A 17,858-nucleotide genomic window follows, 5' to 3' on the forward strand; every position below is an offset into this window, starting at 1 on the left:
ATTAATACGTTATGGCTAGCCAATCTCTCCAGAAATGAACATCATATTTTATTCAATGCTAACATTCAGACATTCTTCCTAGCAGGAGATGGTCTGTAAATCATAATATGCTATTAAATAAATAATATAAATCTAAAGGGACATACAGTATGTTATAATTTGTTTATCAGCTTTTAAGGTGCTATTTATTTTTAAGGTGCTATTTATTATGTAAATTAGAAAGACTAACTGATTTTTCAAACTTTAAAACAATCCACCAATAATATTCATCTTTACATATCATAGTGATCATACTAATCATCCTTCCATCCATTATCCTTCTAAAGGGATAATGTTGCTTAAGAAACTTAAGAAAATAATAAACTCTTATAGAAACTTTTTTGGGATCTATCTATATGTAAGGCAACCTTAGTCTCTTTTCTTCCATTTTTGTTTTTTACTTTCTATAAAAAAGTAAAGATTCCCCTCGCACATATGTGCTAGTTGTTTCCGACTCTAGGGGGTGGTGCTCATCTCCGTTTCAAAGCCGAAGAGCCAGGGCTGTCTGAAGATGTCTCTGTGGTCATGTGGCCGGCATGACTAAATGCCAAAGGCGCATGGAACACTGTTACCTTCCCACTAAAGGTGGTCCCTATTTTTCTACTTGCATTTTTGACCTGCTTTCAAACTGCTAGGTTGGCAGAAGCTGGGACAAATAACAGGAGCTCACCCCATTACGCGGCACTAGGGATTCGAACTGCTGAACTGCCTATCTTTCGATCGACAAGCTCAGCATCATAGCCATTGAGCCACTGTGTCCCTGATTACTTTCTACAGAAGTCAATAACTGATGAAGCAATAAACATCTTCAAAGCATGTTGCTCATAATGTTAAACAAAATCTTGATGTTTAAATTATATTAGTTTTAAGTATTATATAAAAAAGGAAGAAAAATTCAGAATACAAATTTAATTTGTATCATTCAAACATTAACAAAGCACTGTTTCATTATTAAAAAGAGTGCACGCTTGGTAGTATATATAAGAATCCTCACTCCAAAGCAGAACTTATTGGTGGTAACCAAAAGGTTTTTCAAGAAATAAAATTTCATATTCTCCCACGGAACATCATTGAGCAGAAGACTATATGGATGAATATAACTTTATTTTCTTTTTTTGGAGGAATAATTGTAATATAGATAATTTCTTAAACAATTTTTTTCATATACTCTGTAATACAATATGTATTGTCTTACTCAGTGATATATATACTGTCATATACATTTTCTAAATAAATAAACAAACCAACTCCCTCCATTTTATACCAACATTTCCCATTATACAATATCTTATCCCTACTTTTCTCTTTTTTCCAAAATATTCCTTATTCTACTACTACACTAATATATACATTACATAACCATTCAAACTTTTTCTTTCTCTTAAACCATTCAATGTAACTTCATATATTTGGTATGCAATTTGATTCTAATTCTAAAAAACCCCCATCTTTTTGTACTGGTCATTTAACTTTATATCCATTCCAAATTCATTAATCACTTATTAATTTTATCTCTTCTTGTACATAAAACTTATGTACCAATTCCTCATTTTCAACTTATCTTTATGTTATTCCTGACCTTTACGTCCACATTCTTCTTCATACTGTATAATATAGTATGAAAAAGTATAGAAGTTAGCTAAATACATGCTTATAAACAATTGTTTTAACTTTTTTCTGACAAATATTTATTCCTTGCAACACAATATTGCAGGAAATGTTATGAATTATCTTGCCACCAGTTTTGCATTTCTCCATTTTCTGTCTTCAGTAAATATTCTACCAAAGTACAAAAAGTTCCTTGTAGGTTTTTCATTATTTATGTATAACTTGGTCTAATCACTACATTACATTTACATTTCCTGTAAAACACAGCTACCTTGGCCACTGAAACATTGATTTTCAGATCCATCCTCCTCATTACATCATGCATCTAAGTTTCAAGTTCCCAATCACAAAACAAAGTATGATCTGCATATCAAGGTACATGTGTTCATGGGTCCAAAATACCTTAACATCCCTAAACATAATAAACAACATTTTTTCAAGATTTGCTTTTCTCACATCTTTCTCTTCTTCCTTGCTCAATGCTGAACCTCTCGCTAAGCATATTTCATTATTCACATGCATGCTGATAATTTTACAAGATAGACCAGACTAGGAAATCAAAGGCATGCAGGCCAAATTTACTTTTATTATAAAGATCTAGTACAGAATCTTGCAAATTTGAATGTGTTTCCCCATTCTCTCCTTTAACTATGAGAATTAGCATTAGAGAGAGTCTTGCCTGTGACATTTTTTTAAGATTACATTTCTGCTCCAGATTCAGATACAGATTTTGTCTGACTGTTATCTCACTAGGGGTTGTCCCTCAAGGCCTTTTCCTCATCCCACTGCACTGCTCTTGGAACATTTGATAAATAATCTTCAATTCTATATTTGTGCAAAACATTCCCTAATCCAAGCCTGTGCAATTTTTCATAGTTTTTTTCTATAAATCATGAATATACAGTAAACTTTCCTTGTCACATTCACACTAATGATCCCTGAAAAGTAATAACCAATCCTGCACACTCTCTGACTGGCATAAAGACACACTGCATTTTCCAAATTTTCTTCTTTATGATCTCTTTTGTTGTTTCAATCAAAGCTCCGCCAAATACATTCCTAGGTACACTAAACAAACTGATCCCTAGTAATCATTGCATTAAATTTTACAATCTTTGCCTTTACAATGACATCCTTCCAATTATGAGGTACAGATGTGGTCTTCACAGACAGGTTAAACAAGGCAGACAGTCACTCCCTAAACAAATTTGAACCACATTTTAATGTTTCTCCTGTTACATAATCATATCTGCAACATTCCATTTTTTAACAGTCTTCCTTTTTAGCCACTAATTCTTAAATATCAACATTTATTGCATTTGTTTTAATTCCAGGTTTTAGAGTTGGGTGGGTGGCTGGTATAGAAACACATATAAATCAATTAATAATAAACAAGTGTACAGGTAATCCTTGTGTTACGAGCGCTCTCTTAGCGAACATTTGAAGTTACGCGATCAGTCCCCCCTAGCGTTCCCAAATGAGACCCGAAACTACGAATCTTTCAGCACCATGGCAGTTGTTCTTCCTTACAAACAACTGGAGAGGCTCAGCAACATTTATCCGGCATGTTGACGATTGAAATGAAGTCCCAGGGCGGCAGATTCACAATCCAGAGACCTCCCCTGGCCCATTGCAGGCCAAAATGGAGCCTCCAGGAGCCAGATCCAGCCCCTGGAGGGTCCATTTTGGCCTGCAATGAGCAGGGGGAGGCCCACAGAGGGCCAAATGGAACATCAGAGGGGCACACAAGGTTGGAGAGGAGACTCCTTGCTAGGTCTTCACAAGGTAAGTGACCCAGTGTGGCAGGTTGGGGGGTGGGAAGCAATTTGGAGAGCATGAGGTATTTCAGTGGGTCAGGGAGGCCTTGGGGGTCTTAGGCAGGTGGCCTGTTCCATTGGTAGGCCACCCCATGGCCTTCCCCACCCTGAAATATCTCATGTGCACTTAACGAGCCTCACATTCAATTAGCAAATGCATGGGCAAAAGGAGGGAGTGATCTTGTTCAAGGTACGAGATTCACTTCCACAAATCCTTGGGTTGCAAATGGAATGGGCAGGCTCCATTACATTCATAACTCAAGGACTACCTGTATAACTGTCATCCTAATATAAATGTCTAAAATGCTCCTTCCAGTCTTTCTTCTTTTCAGTTTCATCTGTAATAAATGCATCACTTTTATTTTTAATTTTATTCACTCTTTTGGAGGATCCTTGTTTATCCCTCTTCCTAAGCTAATAAAATAATTTTTATTTCCATCAAAATCACTCTGCATTTACTCTGTCCTTTATAATATGTACAGTATTGTTCTTACTATCTGACTATACTCTCTGTTTGTAATTATTCATGTCTATGTTATTAACTATTATGTCGATTGCATAATAACTTTTCCCAAATCTTATTTTTTGCAACAATCATTCCCTTGAATGTATTTAAGAATATACTGGACAACCATTTATCTGGAATAGTATGAAATCTCCTGCTGGAGCCAGGGGTTGGACTATAAGACCTCCAACTCTGTCATTCTGTAATTCTATATTTCTCACACGTGCCTCATTCGTTTTATAATTCTATCAAGAATCTTTTCCCAGACATCTCTTTAAAAATCTCCACATACTTCAGTGACACTGTAACATATTTCCTTTCACTCTATTTCAAGCAGCTTCTACATCCTCTTCCCTAAGAACCACTTTCCATTTACTCCATTGAGCGTTTATCTTCTGATACCTTTATAAATGTGGCTCATATTTTGTTCTACCATTGTTCTATTCTTAACTTTCATTTCTATCATTTTTTTCTTTTCTTCCATGTCCATTTTTCCTAATTTCCCTTGTTACATTACAAAAAAATGATCTCTCCTGCAACCAGAGCTGCTCATCATTCTTGTATACAACACAAATTTTCACAATCTTTCATAGTAAATAACAGCATTCAGAGGCACTTGCCAATTTTATCATTCTGACAAAAGCAATGGTGTGATGTTACTCTTCAAACTCCACCTGTCTGTGACATGCATGCGATACTGTTCTTGTTGTGGAGAAAATAGGAAGGAATAATAATTACATAGAAAGGAACAGGAAACAAAGCATGGATATCAAAAAATCTAAAAACACAAAAAGAATGTTGGCAAAGAAATTTATGATCAATTTCTACCAAAAAAAATTGAAAGAAAACTGGATAAAGATAAAACCTGACAATGGCTTACAAATGGGGCATTAAAAAAGAAACTGAAGGCTTGATTTGAGAGCAAGCTATTTGAACTAATTCAATCAAGGCCAGAACTGAAAAATCATTAAATGATTCGAAGTGCAGATTATACAAAAAAGCAGAAGCAGTAAATCATATACTCAGCTCGTTCAAGATGATTGCATAAACTGATTATAAACAACAACGAAGTCACCTGAATGATTCCCCAAAGCATCTGTAAAAATGATCAGTAATGAAAAATCAGTAAGAACAGAGAGTTGAAAATGAGAGAGGCTAAAATGTTGTGGGATTTCTGAATACAGACAGATAATGCATTGGCTCATGACACACCAGATATAATTGTGATTGAAAAGAAGAAATTGTGGATAATTAGTATGGCAATGTCAGGGGATAGTACAAAAAACAACACATCCCTGGTGGTTAGTAAGACTCAACAGAGACTTCATTTCCTTAGAGTCCTGCTGAAAAATCAGGTGGAACAACGGCTGATGACTTCTTTCTATCGGTCCACAATAGAAAGTGTCTTCACATACTGTATAACAGTATGGTATGCTGGTTTAACAGCCGCGGACAGGAAGGCACTACAGAGAGTAATTCAGCTCAAGAAACCATTGGTTGCCCCCTAACACCACTGGATGACATCACCAGGTCTTGCTGTTTCAACAGAGTAAGGAAGATACTTAGGGATGATTCACACCCTGGCCAGGGTCTCTTTTCATTTTTACCATCGGGCGGAAGACACAGAAGTATAGCCAGACGGACAAACAGGATTAAAAACAGCTTTTACCCCTGGGCTGTCAGCCTCCTAAACACAATATAGCACCACAAACAGATTAATATGATGAATTTTACTGGTGCCAATGTAGTGTGTAATATGCATATACCATGATATAAGATCGTACACCAGAGTAATATACATGTTTCACTGAATATGACGTACATATGGAAACGTATGACTAGATTTTTTCCCTAACTACTTGTATAAGGATTTTTCATTATATTATTCATGTTGTTTTGTATTCTTGTATGGACTGCACCAGTAGAGGCTAAACCAATTTCGTTGTATACACGAATGACAATAAAGGCTTTGAACTGAACTGAATTGAATAGATTAGAAAACAAAGAATTGGAAAAAAAAAACCCTGAAGGATCAAGATCTAAAAATTAAAGTTGAAAGATTGTGATATAAATTGGCCATGGTGGTCCCAGTGTTCTCAACATACTGGGTACCATATCAAAATATCTTGGACAGCAGTTAGAAAATCTGGTCATTGACAAAATTTCCATCAGTCAATTAACAAAAGATCACACTGCTTGGATAATACACATGTATACTATGCTGAATCATTACAAGATCTTTGGTTCTTGGGAAGAATTTAATGTGTATGAAGACCAGCATCAGCTAAAGAACTGGCAACTGTGAGTTCAAATTTTTGTGTACATAATAATAACTATTATTATTTATAAAGATAAAAATCTACAAAGCTTTTTAATTCAGCACGGTACAGTGCAGATGTGTTAATACTAATGAAATATATCATTCCAAATAGGTTCACCAGGAATTAATCTTCTTCTTTTTAAAATTTCTTCCATATAAGTGAACATTAATATGACTTTATCATTCTTACTAATTTTCCATTTAGCAGAGGCACACACACTTGCATTCCAGTGTATAATAAAAGGATTAAATCCTGTTGATTTTAATGCAAAATTATTAACTACGATGTATTCTGGACTTCACCTGATATAGAACTGTCTCTTTAAGAGACAGAGAGAGGGGGGGAGGGGGGGGAGGGGGATAGAGAGAGATCACACACTCACTACATTCTTATAATGTATACACATACATACACAAACCATTAACATACATCAGTTTTAAACATATTTAGATATCAAGAACATCTTGATATGTTTCTCAAAAACATAATATGAATTGTGATTATATGATATTACTGGTGTCCCTAAGGGGGAAAGATGCCCATAATTTAGACAAAATCCTTTTTGTAACAGTTGATGTCCTCATTCACTGTCAAAGTGACCTCGGGACATGTTTTTCTGCTCTACTTCTGAAGTACACTTTTTGACTGTGTTGGCAAGAGCGGCTAGATTCTGGGATGCAAAGACAATAGGCTCAAACTGGTGCAAATGCTGAAGTGGTTTTATTGAATAAAAATTAGAAGGGTTACAGAGGAAAAAGAAAGTATACCAGACTATAACTTTTCTGCCTGTCAGGAACTCCCTAAATGACAGTGGATGGACGTGTGTGTGTGTGTCTGTGTGTGTGTCTGTGTTTTGTGTGAGCGTGTGTGTGTGTGCGTACACACGTTGCTGCTGACTGCTGCACAGGAGGTTCTAAGTTTTCAGATCTTACCTGAGATTGAAGGTATCTGGGAGCTTTTGTCACCTTTATATAAATATTCTTTTTTTAAAAAAAATAGATCTTTATTAATTATTTACAAATAAAAAAACATATAATGTAATTTTCAAACAGATATAAGTTATATATAGGTACACAACACAACACATAAAGACAACCACAAAGAAAGACTAACCGGGGGTTATATCGAACTATAGATACTTATTCATAGTTACATCCTGGTAAATCCTTTTGTTCAAATAGCGTTGACTATTTTAAATACCAAACGCTATCTCATTATAATTAAATATATATTTAATACTATGTTATTTATTCTATGTTTGTTCTCTTCTTTAGTCATATATATCAGCGTTCCCAGTTACTGTAGTATATGGATTCTTTTTTGTCTCTTAGGATATATGTTAATTTGTCCAATTCGGCACAATTCAATATCTTATTTATTATAAGTTGATCTGATGGTGTATTTGTATTTTTCCAATGCTGGGCAAGTGCCGCTCTCGCTGCTGTTGTAATATGGATAAATAGGTGCCAGTCTTGTTTGCCCACGTCTTTTAGTTTGATTCCAAGTAAGTAAGAATCTGGAGTTAGGGGGAAACTTGCACCTGTTATCTCGTTCAACCATTTTTGAATCTTTTCCCAAAATTTCCTGATCTGAGGGCAGGTCCACCACTGGTGAAAGAAAGTACCCCAGGCCGAATTACACTTCCAACATTTCCACCTTTATATAAATATTCAAGGGACAGAAAGTACATGGCATAAATTATCAATGATCACAATTCTAAAGACATTTTCACACAAGACATCGCTCCTAGCATGCTACTGCACATTCTCCCCTCTGCAGGTGCCACTTAGAGAGTTCATGTTGTTCACTTTATCTTAATTGTTGCAATACAATTAAGTTTTTAATTTTATTAAAAACTATATTGCTTTTGCTTTTGTTAGATCAAAAACTATTAAATATGAAATGCAACAGCTTGTTTAAACAACAATTTCTGAGTGTGGGTATATTTTGCCTCTGCAAAGAGAGAAAAAGTGAAACACACCACTGTCTCTTTTTACCATTTCTTCCAAAATATAATGATGCTACATCCAGATTATGTCAAAGTAAACAATCTGGTCCATTTGGGATAGCATGCTTCAGTTTGTTGCAGGCTAACCACAACAATCCACTGCCTACTTTGCCTTCAACGGAGTCAGGGCCTATCATGTATTCTAATAGCTTCTGCACTTTCCTTTAATCATCCATGCTGAAATTGCACAGTGGCTATAATTTTGTCTGGTATATAGAAGATTTCCAGCCACTTCCCAGCAGAAGTGGTATTCAGCAGGTTCTGACCAGTTCTGGAGAACCGGTAGTGGAAATTTTGAGTAGTCCGGACAACCGGTAAATATTACCTCTGACTGGCCCCACCCCATCTATTATCTGCCTTCCGAGTCCCAGCTGATCGGGAGGAAATGGGGATTTTGCAATAACCTTCCCCTGGAGTGAGGAGGGAATGGAGATTTTACAGTATCCTTCCGCTGCCATGCCCACCAAGCCATGCCCACACAACCGGTAGTAAAAAAATTTTGAATCCCACCACTGCTTCCCAGGTTAATAGAAAAATGGTAAAATATTACACTCCCAGACTTAGTTAAGTAAAAAAACAACCAACAAATATCAGGAAGGGATGAATAGCTTGCTGAAGAAAATTAAAAATAGCAATTTAAAAAATTCTGCTGACAAATTTCTAAATGCTAAGCAAAGCTCAAAAATACACTTGTGTGTGCACTCATATGTGAATGCATGCACAAAAAATAAGATATGTCCTAAAAAGCCAAAGGATGGGAAACAATCAGCAACCTTTTTTTGATAGAAAATATGAGAGGACACGTATATAGGGAAATAGAATAAAGATCATGCAAAGTGTTAATAACAATTTATAATGCCTTGGTAAGACCACACTTGAAATACTGCATCCAGTTTTGGTTGCCATGATGTAAAAAAGATGTCGAGACTCTAGAAACAGTACAGAGAAGAACAACAAAGATGATTAGGGGACTGGAGCAGTGGTGGGTAGCTACCGGTTCACCCCGGATCGGGTGAACCGGTAGCGGTGGGGAATGGCAGGAGGCTCCGCCCACCCGCCCGTACGTCTCTGTGCATGCGCAGAAGCTTCTGTGCATGACCGCACCCAAGCCCACGTGCGTGTAGTGCCCAAGCCCACTGGTAGCGACGGCATTCGAATCCCACTACTGCCCTGGAGGCTAAACATATAAAGAACAGTTGCTGGAATTGGGTATGTCTAGTTTAATGAAAAGAAGGACTAGAGGTGACATGATAGCAGTGTTCCAATATTTCAGGGGCTGCCACAAAGAAGAATGAGTCAAGCTATTCTCCAAAGCACCTGAAAGCAGGACAAGAAGCAATGCATGGAAACTAATCAAGGAGAGAAGCAACCTAGAAATAAGAAGAATTTTTCTGACAGTTGGAACAATTAATCAATGGAACAACTTGCATCTAGAAGTTGTGAATGCTCCAACACTGAAAGTTTTTAAGAAGAGACTGGACAACCATTTTTCTGAAATGGTAAAGGGTTTTCTGCCTGAGCAGGGAGTTGGACTAGAAGACCTCCAAGGTCTCTTCCAACTCTGTTATTCTGTCCAAAAGAGACCAGCTGGCGTACAGACCAAGTGTTTGAATATGATATAAGCTGATATGAACACATAAACAAGATAGCATATTGAATATGATTATATGCCCTAAAATAGTAAATGATGAGTAAAATTTTACCAGTCTTAAAACTGCCTCCTGGATTTGATTTAATGAACAGGGTTTACTGAAAATCACTGAAATTATCTTCTTGTAAAACTACCGTAGATGCTCCAGAACATGAGTCAGCCTAATTTATATATCATGAAAGTATTCATTTACAGATATGAACAAAATGTGCAACTTTATTTTTTAAAACCTTATCTGAGAAAGGAAAAGACTGAAATGAAATTAATTAGGAATGTGATATCACTGTAGAATGCAAAAGCTTGGTTTGATAACTTGTTTGTAGAATAAGCATTATTCAGATATAATGCTAAACCAGTATACTATGGGTCAATTTTACCCATTATACTAAGTCAGAGGCAAACAAGTATGATGCAAATAGCAGGCACATAGGTATGAAATATAAAATTAGGACTTAGCTAAATCATAGCTAAAACAAATCATGGTTTCACATGAAGCAATAATATGTAAACAGTGCTAACAGATTAATGAGCAGCCAAGTAAAATTGTGAATACCACGCTATAAATTTGCACATGTGATTAATCAAGCTATAGCCTTAAGCGTTAATGCTTTTCTTCAGCATGATCTTCCTGGCCACACTCTTGTAAACAGGCTTGAGAAATAATAGCTAAAGCAGGGGCTAAGCAGGAAGATTAAGAACTTCCTTAGTTTAATAGTAAAACAAGTGAACAACCTGTGGTTATTTTTCTTCTTCCTATAACTTTTGTTGAAATGAAACTGCAAGTCCTTGAAGATACATATCTATATGTATTTAAAAAAAGCATTATACATGGGACCCACTTAGCTTTTTAGCTGCACATGCCAGATAATAGCAATCTGATTTCTTAATAGGAATCTAATTCCTAATTAGAATTCCTACAATTCCCTGAGCCTATGGGATTTGAAGTCCACTATATATGCAGAACACCCAGTTAAGGAAAGCTTTTAATATAAAGAACAACAGCTACAAAAATTCTTGGTGACAAAGTTGTCTTTTAGAACAGCTTCTATTGAACTGTTTGCTGCATATTCTAAGAATTCTACTTAGAATTCTTTAAATGGACACTGAATCTCAAAGATACTGCATTAAAATCAAAAGCTGTCAATGATTAATATCAAGGCAACACTTTCTTTATAAAAATGGAAACTATGAAGGTAAATCATTGTAATTGGAAGATTAAAACATGAATATTTCATAAGAATACATTTTCTTCCGCTGTTTGTTCATGCTACTTTAATTAAGGCTCCTTAGCAATTAAAGGTTAAAGCAGTGTTTTTCGAATTTGGCAACTTTAAGATGTTTGGACTTCAACTCCCATAATTTCCCAGCTAGGTTATCTAGGTTGGCATTTAGGAAATCCCTCAAAACATGCTTCTTCCAACACACTTGGGGATACCAGGAAAACAGGGAGCCCATGAAACAGTTACCCTAAATGCAAGATGCAGATCCATTCTTCCGCAGCCTTATTTATATTTATGATTAAACTATTTAAATTGTTGCTTTGTTTGTTTTATTGCACACTTGCCCAGAGTCGCATCTGTGAAATGGGCGGTTTTATAAATTTGATGAATTAAATAAATAAGCATACAAACAAATTTAAAACTGTGTTCCATTCATTTGCTATGGACTTCATTATTAAACATACAATGAAACTAGAAACCGATAGGAAAAAACTACAGAGACAAGTTGCAGGTACTTTTTTTAAAACTATGGTTACCAGTCCAGACTGCAAACATCTGAATGGCCAGTAAATGGGACCTAAGAGTAGACAAAGTTCTAACCCTTTAATATCATTTATTAACTACCTAGATTTTTGCAGCCAGATATGGTAATTTTAAACTGGACATTAGAGTATATATATATTCTTCACGATGTCTGACACACTTCCATTAAGTTCTAGGTTTTGCAACTGAGATACAAAGCCAGAGGTATGTGGGAGGGGATTTTGAAATTCTGAAAGCAATAGCACTTATATACAGCTTCATAGTGCTTTACAGCACCCTCTAAGCAGTTTAGAGTCAGCATATTGCTGCCAACAATCTGGGTCCTCATTTTACCAACTTCAGAAAGATGAAAGGCTGAGAACCTTGAGCTGGTCAGGATCGAACTCCTGGCAGTGGGCAGAGTCAGACTGCAATACTGCATTCTAACCACTCTGCCACCAGGACTCTTCTGATAGCATATTTCTTCAGCAGGAATTAAAGCTTATTGGCTAAACACACATTTTTCATGATCAGGGTGTTATCTCAAGCCTCAAAAAAGAATCTTTGAATTGTCCAGTTAGGCAGCATAGAGAATAATGATTCTCTATAATGATTCTCTATTATTATTACCCTATTAATCAGAAACGGCAGACTAAACTCCAGGTATTAGGTCATAGATGCCCTTAATACATAATAAAGTAAACAGGTAAATAGATGTTTGCTCTATAACCGAAAAATGAAAGAATAAATAGAAGAAATGATAGAACCTAGTGCATAAAGTCTGCATTCACACAAAGCATTTGTTTGCAGAATTAACTCATTCTGAGTTCACACATTTGATGGAAGCATAATGCACCCAAATGGACTGATTGGTACAAAATGCTAAGCTTTTGTAAGTAAACATACCAAAAATTAAATTTACTTTCACACATCATGCAAATGAAGTCAGTAGGATTTCTTAACCATGCTATACAAACAGCCAGAAGATGAAAAGAGAAAAATAACATCCCTTGCTATTTAAGTGTACGACTGTTCCCAACCTAAAGGGGTTTGTTGAAATTATGTAAAATTATTCTGGTTTGCTTTTACTTCATCCCTGTGGGTTGCTTTTCAGTCAAAAATATCTTCTTATGAAACCTACTGTATATGCAACGTAGTTCATTGCATTTAATCCAAAGGAAGTTGGTAATGTTCAACACCAGTGTTTCTTAAAAGTGTGGTCCTCGGGCCCTTAGGTCCCCCAAGACCTCCTTAGAGTTCCACAAAATCAAAACTGTTTGTGAGCTATTGAAGGGGCCTGAAAAAAATTAAAATGTAATTATTTATTTGTTAAAAATAGTATTTTCATGACAATTGTTTTATTTATGCTAATATCGAATGGTTTTAATATTATTTTTACATGATTCAATAAATAAATATTAAAATACATCGATTTTAATTTTTGATATTGGGCCGTCCTCGACTTATAACTGTAATTGAGCCTGGAGTTAGAGTTACAAGTTGACCCAGTGTTAATTGAGTAGTCATGTGACCATACCCAATTTTATATCCTTTTTTTGCAGCAATCGTTAAGAGAACATTGGTATTTAAGGGAACGATTGTCTGAAATTTTCCTAGAAATTAAGAGATAAGGTTGGTTTCTGGCAAAAAAAATGTTGTAAATTGTGGTCATATATCTATGTGATGCTGGTGGCTCAGTGGCTAAGATGCTGAGCTTGTCGATCGAAAGGTCAGCAGTTCAGCGGCTTGAATCCCTAGTGCCGCATAACAGGTTGAGCTCCTGTTACTTGTCCCAGCTTCTGCCAACCTAGCAGTTCAAAAGCATGTAAAAAATACAAGTAGAAAAATAGGGACCAACTTTGGTGGGAAGGTAACAGCATTCTGTGTGCCTTTGGCATTTAGTCATGCAGGCCACATGACCACGGAGACGTCTTCGGACAGCGCTGGCTCTTTGGCTTTGAAACAGAGATGAGCACTGCCCCCTAGAGTTGGGAAGGACTAGCACATATGTGCAAGGGGAATCTTTACTTTTACCTTATCTATGAGATGCTGCAAACAGCCATAAACATTGGACTGATTGCTGAGCATTTCCGGAGATGAGGGGGAGTTTCTGACCATAAAAACTTTGAATCTGGGTCATAAGTATCTTTTGGGGAATCCATGAACTATTGCTAATCAACAGTCTTAAATTGAGGACTGCTGTACAGTAAATATAGATAAATGTAGCCCATGCCAACAAAAGTCTTTTGGGTACCTTCCTAATTTTTAAAATAAGAGGTCTTTAGAGAAAAAAGTTTAGAAACACTGCTCTGCACCATAACTACAATAAAAACACTATTCTTTATTTTATTTCTCTCAAGTATAAACTGAAGAAAAAAAGGTAGTTTAATTCTGATACACATACATATGCATATTCAGTCAAGGGACATATACCGTATTTTCTGGCGTATAAGACGACTTTTTAACACATGAAAATTTTCTCAAAAGTCGGGGGTCGTCTTATACGCCGGGTGTCGTTCTCCTGTAACCAGGCAGATCAGCCCGAAAGGCTCTGACGAGCCTTAAATGGCTCTGGCGATCCAAGCTCTGACGATCTGCTAATCAGGCAACTCCGCTGGGATCGCCAGAGCCATGGAGAAGGAAAAAACTTTTCTCCTTTCACATGGCTCTGACGATCCAAGCCCTGACGATCTGCTAATCAGGCAACTCCGCTGGGATCGCCAGAGCCATGGAGAAGGAAAAAACTTTTCTCCTTTCACATGGCTCTGATGATCCAAGCTCTGACGATCTGCTAATCAGGCAACTCCGCTGGGATCGCCAGAGCCATGGAGAAGGAAAAAAGTTTTTCCCCTCCAGCTTGCTTACCTTAGCTGCTTGCCTTGCTTCACTCTGCCTTGCTTTGCTTGCCTGAATCCATTCCATCAGCAAGCAACTCCCTGCCTGCAATCAAGCAAGCAGGGAGTTGAAGTCTACAAGTCTTAAAGTTGCCAAGGTTGGAGAACCCTGTTCTATTGGGTAAGTTTATTCCCCTTTGGGATCTTAAAAAAAAAATAGTTAATTGGGGTTTTTTTTAGTTGTTCTTTTTTAGACCTAGCCATTTAAAGTTTAGGAATTTTTATATAAAAATAAAAATAAAATAAAATAATATTTGTGCAGCTTTCTGAGATTTAGTGTGTTTTTGTAGTGTTTCATTCTAACTACACAAACACAAAATCTCACAAAGCTGTATGTGGAATTTTGTGTGTGTAAAATGTTAAAGTTGGGTTTTTGGGCTTTTTGTGGCTGTGTGAGGTTCCTGCTTGTTGCAGGGGCCATTTTGGGTCTAGCACAGCTGCTTTTACATTGTGGGTGACCCAGTTGTGTTGTGTTGTGTTGTGTTGTGTTGTGTTGTGTTGTGTGTGTGTAAAGTGTGGAAGTTGTTTTTTTGGGCTTTTTGTGGCTGTGTGAGGTTTCTGCTTGTTTCAGGGGCCATTTTGGGTCTAGCACAGCTGCTTTTACATTGTGGGTGAGCCAGTTGATGTTTTTTAATTTTTATTTGGTGTGCGTTGGAAGAGGGATAGTCTTTTATGGCGAGTATAGCCCAAACCCTATATTTTAACAGGAAAATTCGGGGGTCGTCTTATACGCCCAGTCGTCTTATACGCCGGAAAATACGGTACATTTTCTTTGCTTAAAGAACTCAGGGCAGGATACATAGCATTCTCCAAGTCATAGTGTTTGGCCTAAAGTCACTAGGGGAGCTTTTGCCTGGAGCTTTTTCAGATTTAAGTTTCACTGATTTAACACTAAGTTTTCTCAAACCTAGTCCAACAGCTTAACGTCAATAACACAGGGATACTCAAAATTCTTGCAACAGAGATTTCTAGCTATACCAGTTGTTCATGTGCTCTATACTCTAAAACAGGGGTGTCAAACTTATGGCTCACTGGCTGGATGCATCACACGCTGGCCACGCCCACCCCCCGTTTAGCGAGGGGGAAAAGTCGCAATACATCACGTGACGATGACATGATGACGAGAGTTTTACACCCCTGTTCCAAAAGGCAGAATGTATGTAGGCAAAGGGATTGCAAATTGCTGCAATTCATTGTGATATTCCGCATGGTTTCAAATGACATTGATTATAGAATGCCTTTTACTTGCTTTTTATCTGTAGGGAATAATTTATATTGATTTTGTTAAAGCAACAAGCCGAAGCCTAGCAGATATCATTTTGATTAAAGCTAGCCCTTGTGCAGAACATTATATTGCATTTTAAATCTTTAAATTGCATCAATCCCACTGGTGACTAACTGCATAGTCCTAATCCAAATTCACTCCTAGTTTATATTATAGCATGCCTGAGTGAGCAACTAAAGAAAGCTAAGAGTGAGTTGCCAAGAAAAAGCCATGCTTAGCTTTTCCTTGGAGGACAAGCCAGAATTCTTGGATTAATCATCATTATCATCATCCTCATCATCAAACAATCAGAAGAGATATTTCAATCTTTGATTAGCTGATTATTCTGACAGGACAGAGAAATATAGCTGGTAAGGATCAGCTGAGCCATATGAATTAGCATATACCTCATTCATATTTAAGGATCCTTCACATCTTAGATTACCATGATGTGCAAAAACACTGTTTGCAATTTAGTCCTTTTTGTTGGAATGTTTAAAGAAAAAGAAACATTATTGAAAATACCTATTTTAAAAATTGATTCACCCAGTTTCTTGTTAATATTTTTCACCATGGAGTGTTACATTTTTGTATTCGTTGAAGCAGCTCAGACAGATCACCAGTGTTTAATATTAAATAGAAGGAAGCTTATCTTGTGGAAAATTCATGAACAGTCCTCAGCACTTATAAGTAAAGGAAAGAGAATCCAGACTATATTATGCAACATAAATTGTAGCACGTATGTTTTTTTACCTTGCCAGTTGACTTTGTACCTTTCCAAATGCAAAAGTAACAGATAGTCCAGGCAGCCAGAAGACACAGTGCCAGTTCCCAGCGGAGATCTCCAATGTGTTCAATACCATCTGATATGGCCAAGACTCTTCGTCTAAAAATGATATAAATAAACATCAGTGCTAACTAAAACTTTAATGCAGAAGCTACCACTTGCCACAAATCTCCCAATCTGTTAAGAGTAATTGAAATTTAGCATTGTTGTTGTCGTTGTTGTTATAATAACTGCCAGTTTGGTCTAGTGGTTAAGGCACCAGGGTAGAAGCCAGGAGACTGTGACTTCTAGTCCCACTTTACACATGAAAGCCGACAGGGTGACTTTAGGCTAGTCAGCCCACAATGTCAGACCTGGTGAACAAGCTGGTTAGTCAATTCTTATCGCAACCAATAAATAATACTCGATCTGGGGGGGGGGGAAACATTTGTAGAAAAAATGCTAGGAAAATAGTTGCTATTATTATTTATTAGTGTTGCAGAGTAGCCTCTAAAGATTGCATACAATTTTAAATAGCTAATATTAAGAATAGGTGAAAAGAAAGATCTAAATTAATCAATAATGTATATTCTGCAAACCTCATTTACAAATGCCCCATAAGTAACAAACCAAAATAAAAGTCTTGTCTATCAAGGATAGCCAGTTCTGCTGCAGATCTGTCAAACTATATATCTGCTAAATACAACTTCCAATCCTAACAACTAAGAGTTTAAAATTTCATAAAAAATTTATCAATTTCCTATCATTAACATCAATCATGTTAATAATAGGAAATAGGACTTTCCATTACAATGAACACAAGCAGGACAATGTGTCATTGGATTTGTGCAATCGGAATATATGGAAGAAGAAAGCCTTTACTTATAAGCTTTATTTATAGAATGTAAAAACCATTTTCCTATCAAGTACAATGCAGCTTCAGTAAATCTCTTAGCTCAGTGGCCGTTAGAAATTGGCTCTAAATTCATTGCAGCAACCTAATCAAATCTGTTTTTGAACATTATGGACACCAGCTCATCTATTTAAATCTGTATTTTCCCCTGTAATACCCATTCTTTCAAGTGAACTTGATCAGTACCAAAATCACATGTTCAGTCTTATTAGAATTAATTCAAGAAAATTTACTAATTATATCAAAAAGAGTGTAACTGTGAATGCTGAAAGCAAAAATAAACTACATAAAGTTCCCTGAAATAGAATTTAGGTCACCAGATACAATTTA

The 17,858-nt window shown here is 36.4% G+C and overlaps 1 protein-coding gene across 1 annotated transcript in view; it reads right to left on the reverse strand.

Moving 5' to 3' along the window:
• SLC6A11 (solute carrier family 6 member 11) overlaps positions 1–17,858 on the reverse strand; it is a 114,859-nt gene that overhangs the window by 62,982 nt on the left and 34,019 nt on the right. The window contains exon 6 of the mRNA XM_070933672.1: positions 16,603–16,735. Coding sequence (XP_070789773.1) covers positions 16,603–16,735 — 133 coding nt within the window. The remainder of the gene's footprint in view (positions 1–16,602; positions 16,736–17,858) is intronic.

The sequence above is a fragment of the Pituophis catenifer genome, unplaced genomic scaffold (genome assembly GCF_029215685.1).
Source record: "Pituophis catenifer annectens isolate HBS135680 unplaced genomic scaffold, rPitCat1.0.hap2 SCAF_2, whole genome shotgun sequence".
In the NCBI taxonomy this organism is placed as follows: domain Eukaryota; kingdom Metazoa; phylum Chordata; class Lepidosauria; order Squamata; family Colubridae; genus Pituophis; species Pituophis catenifer.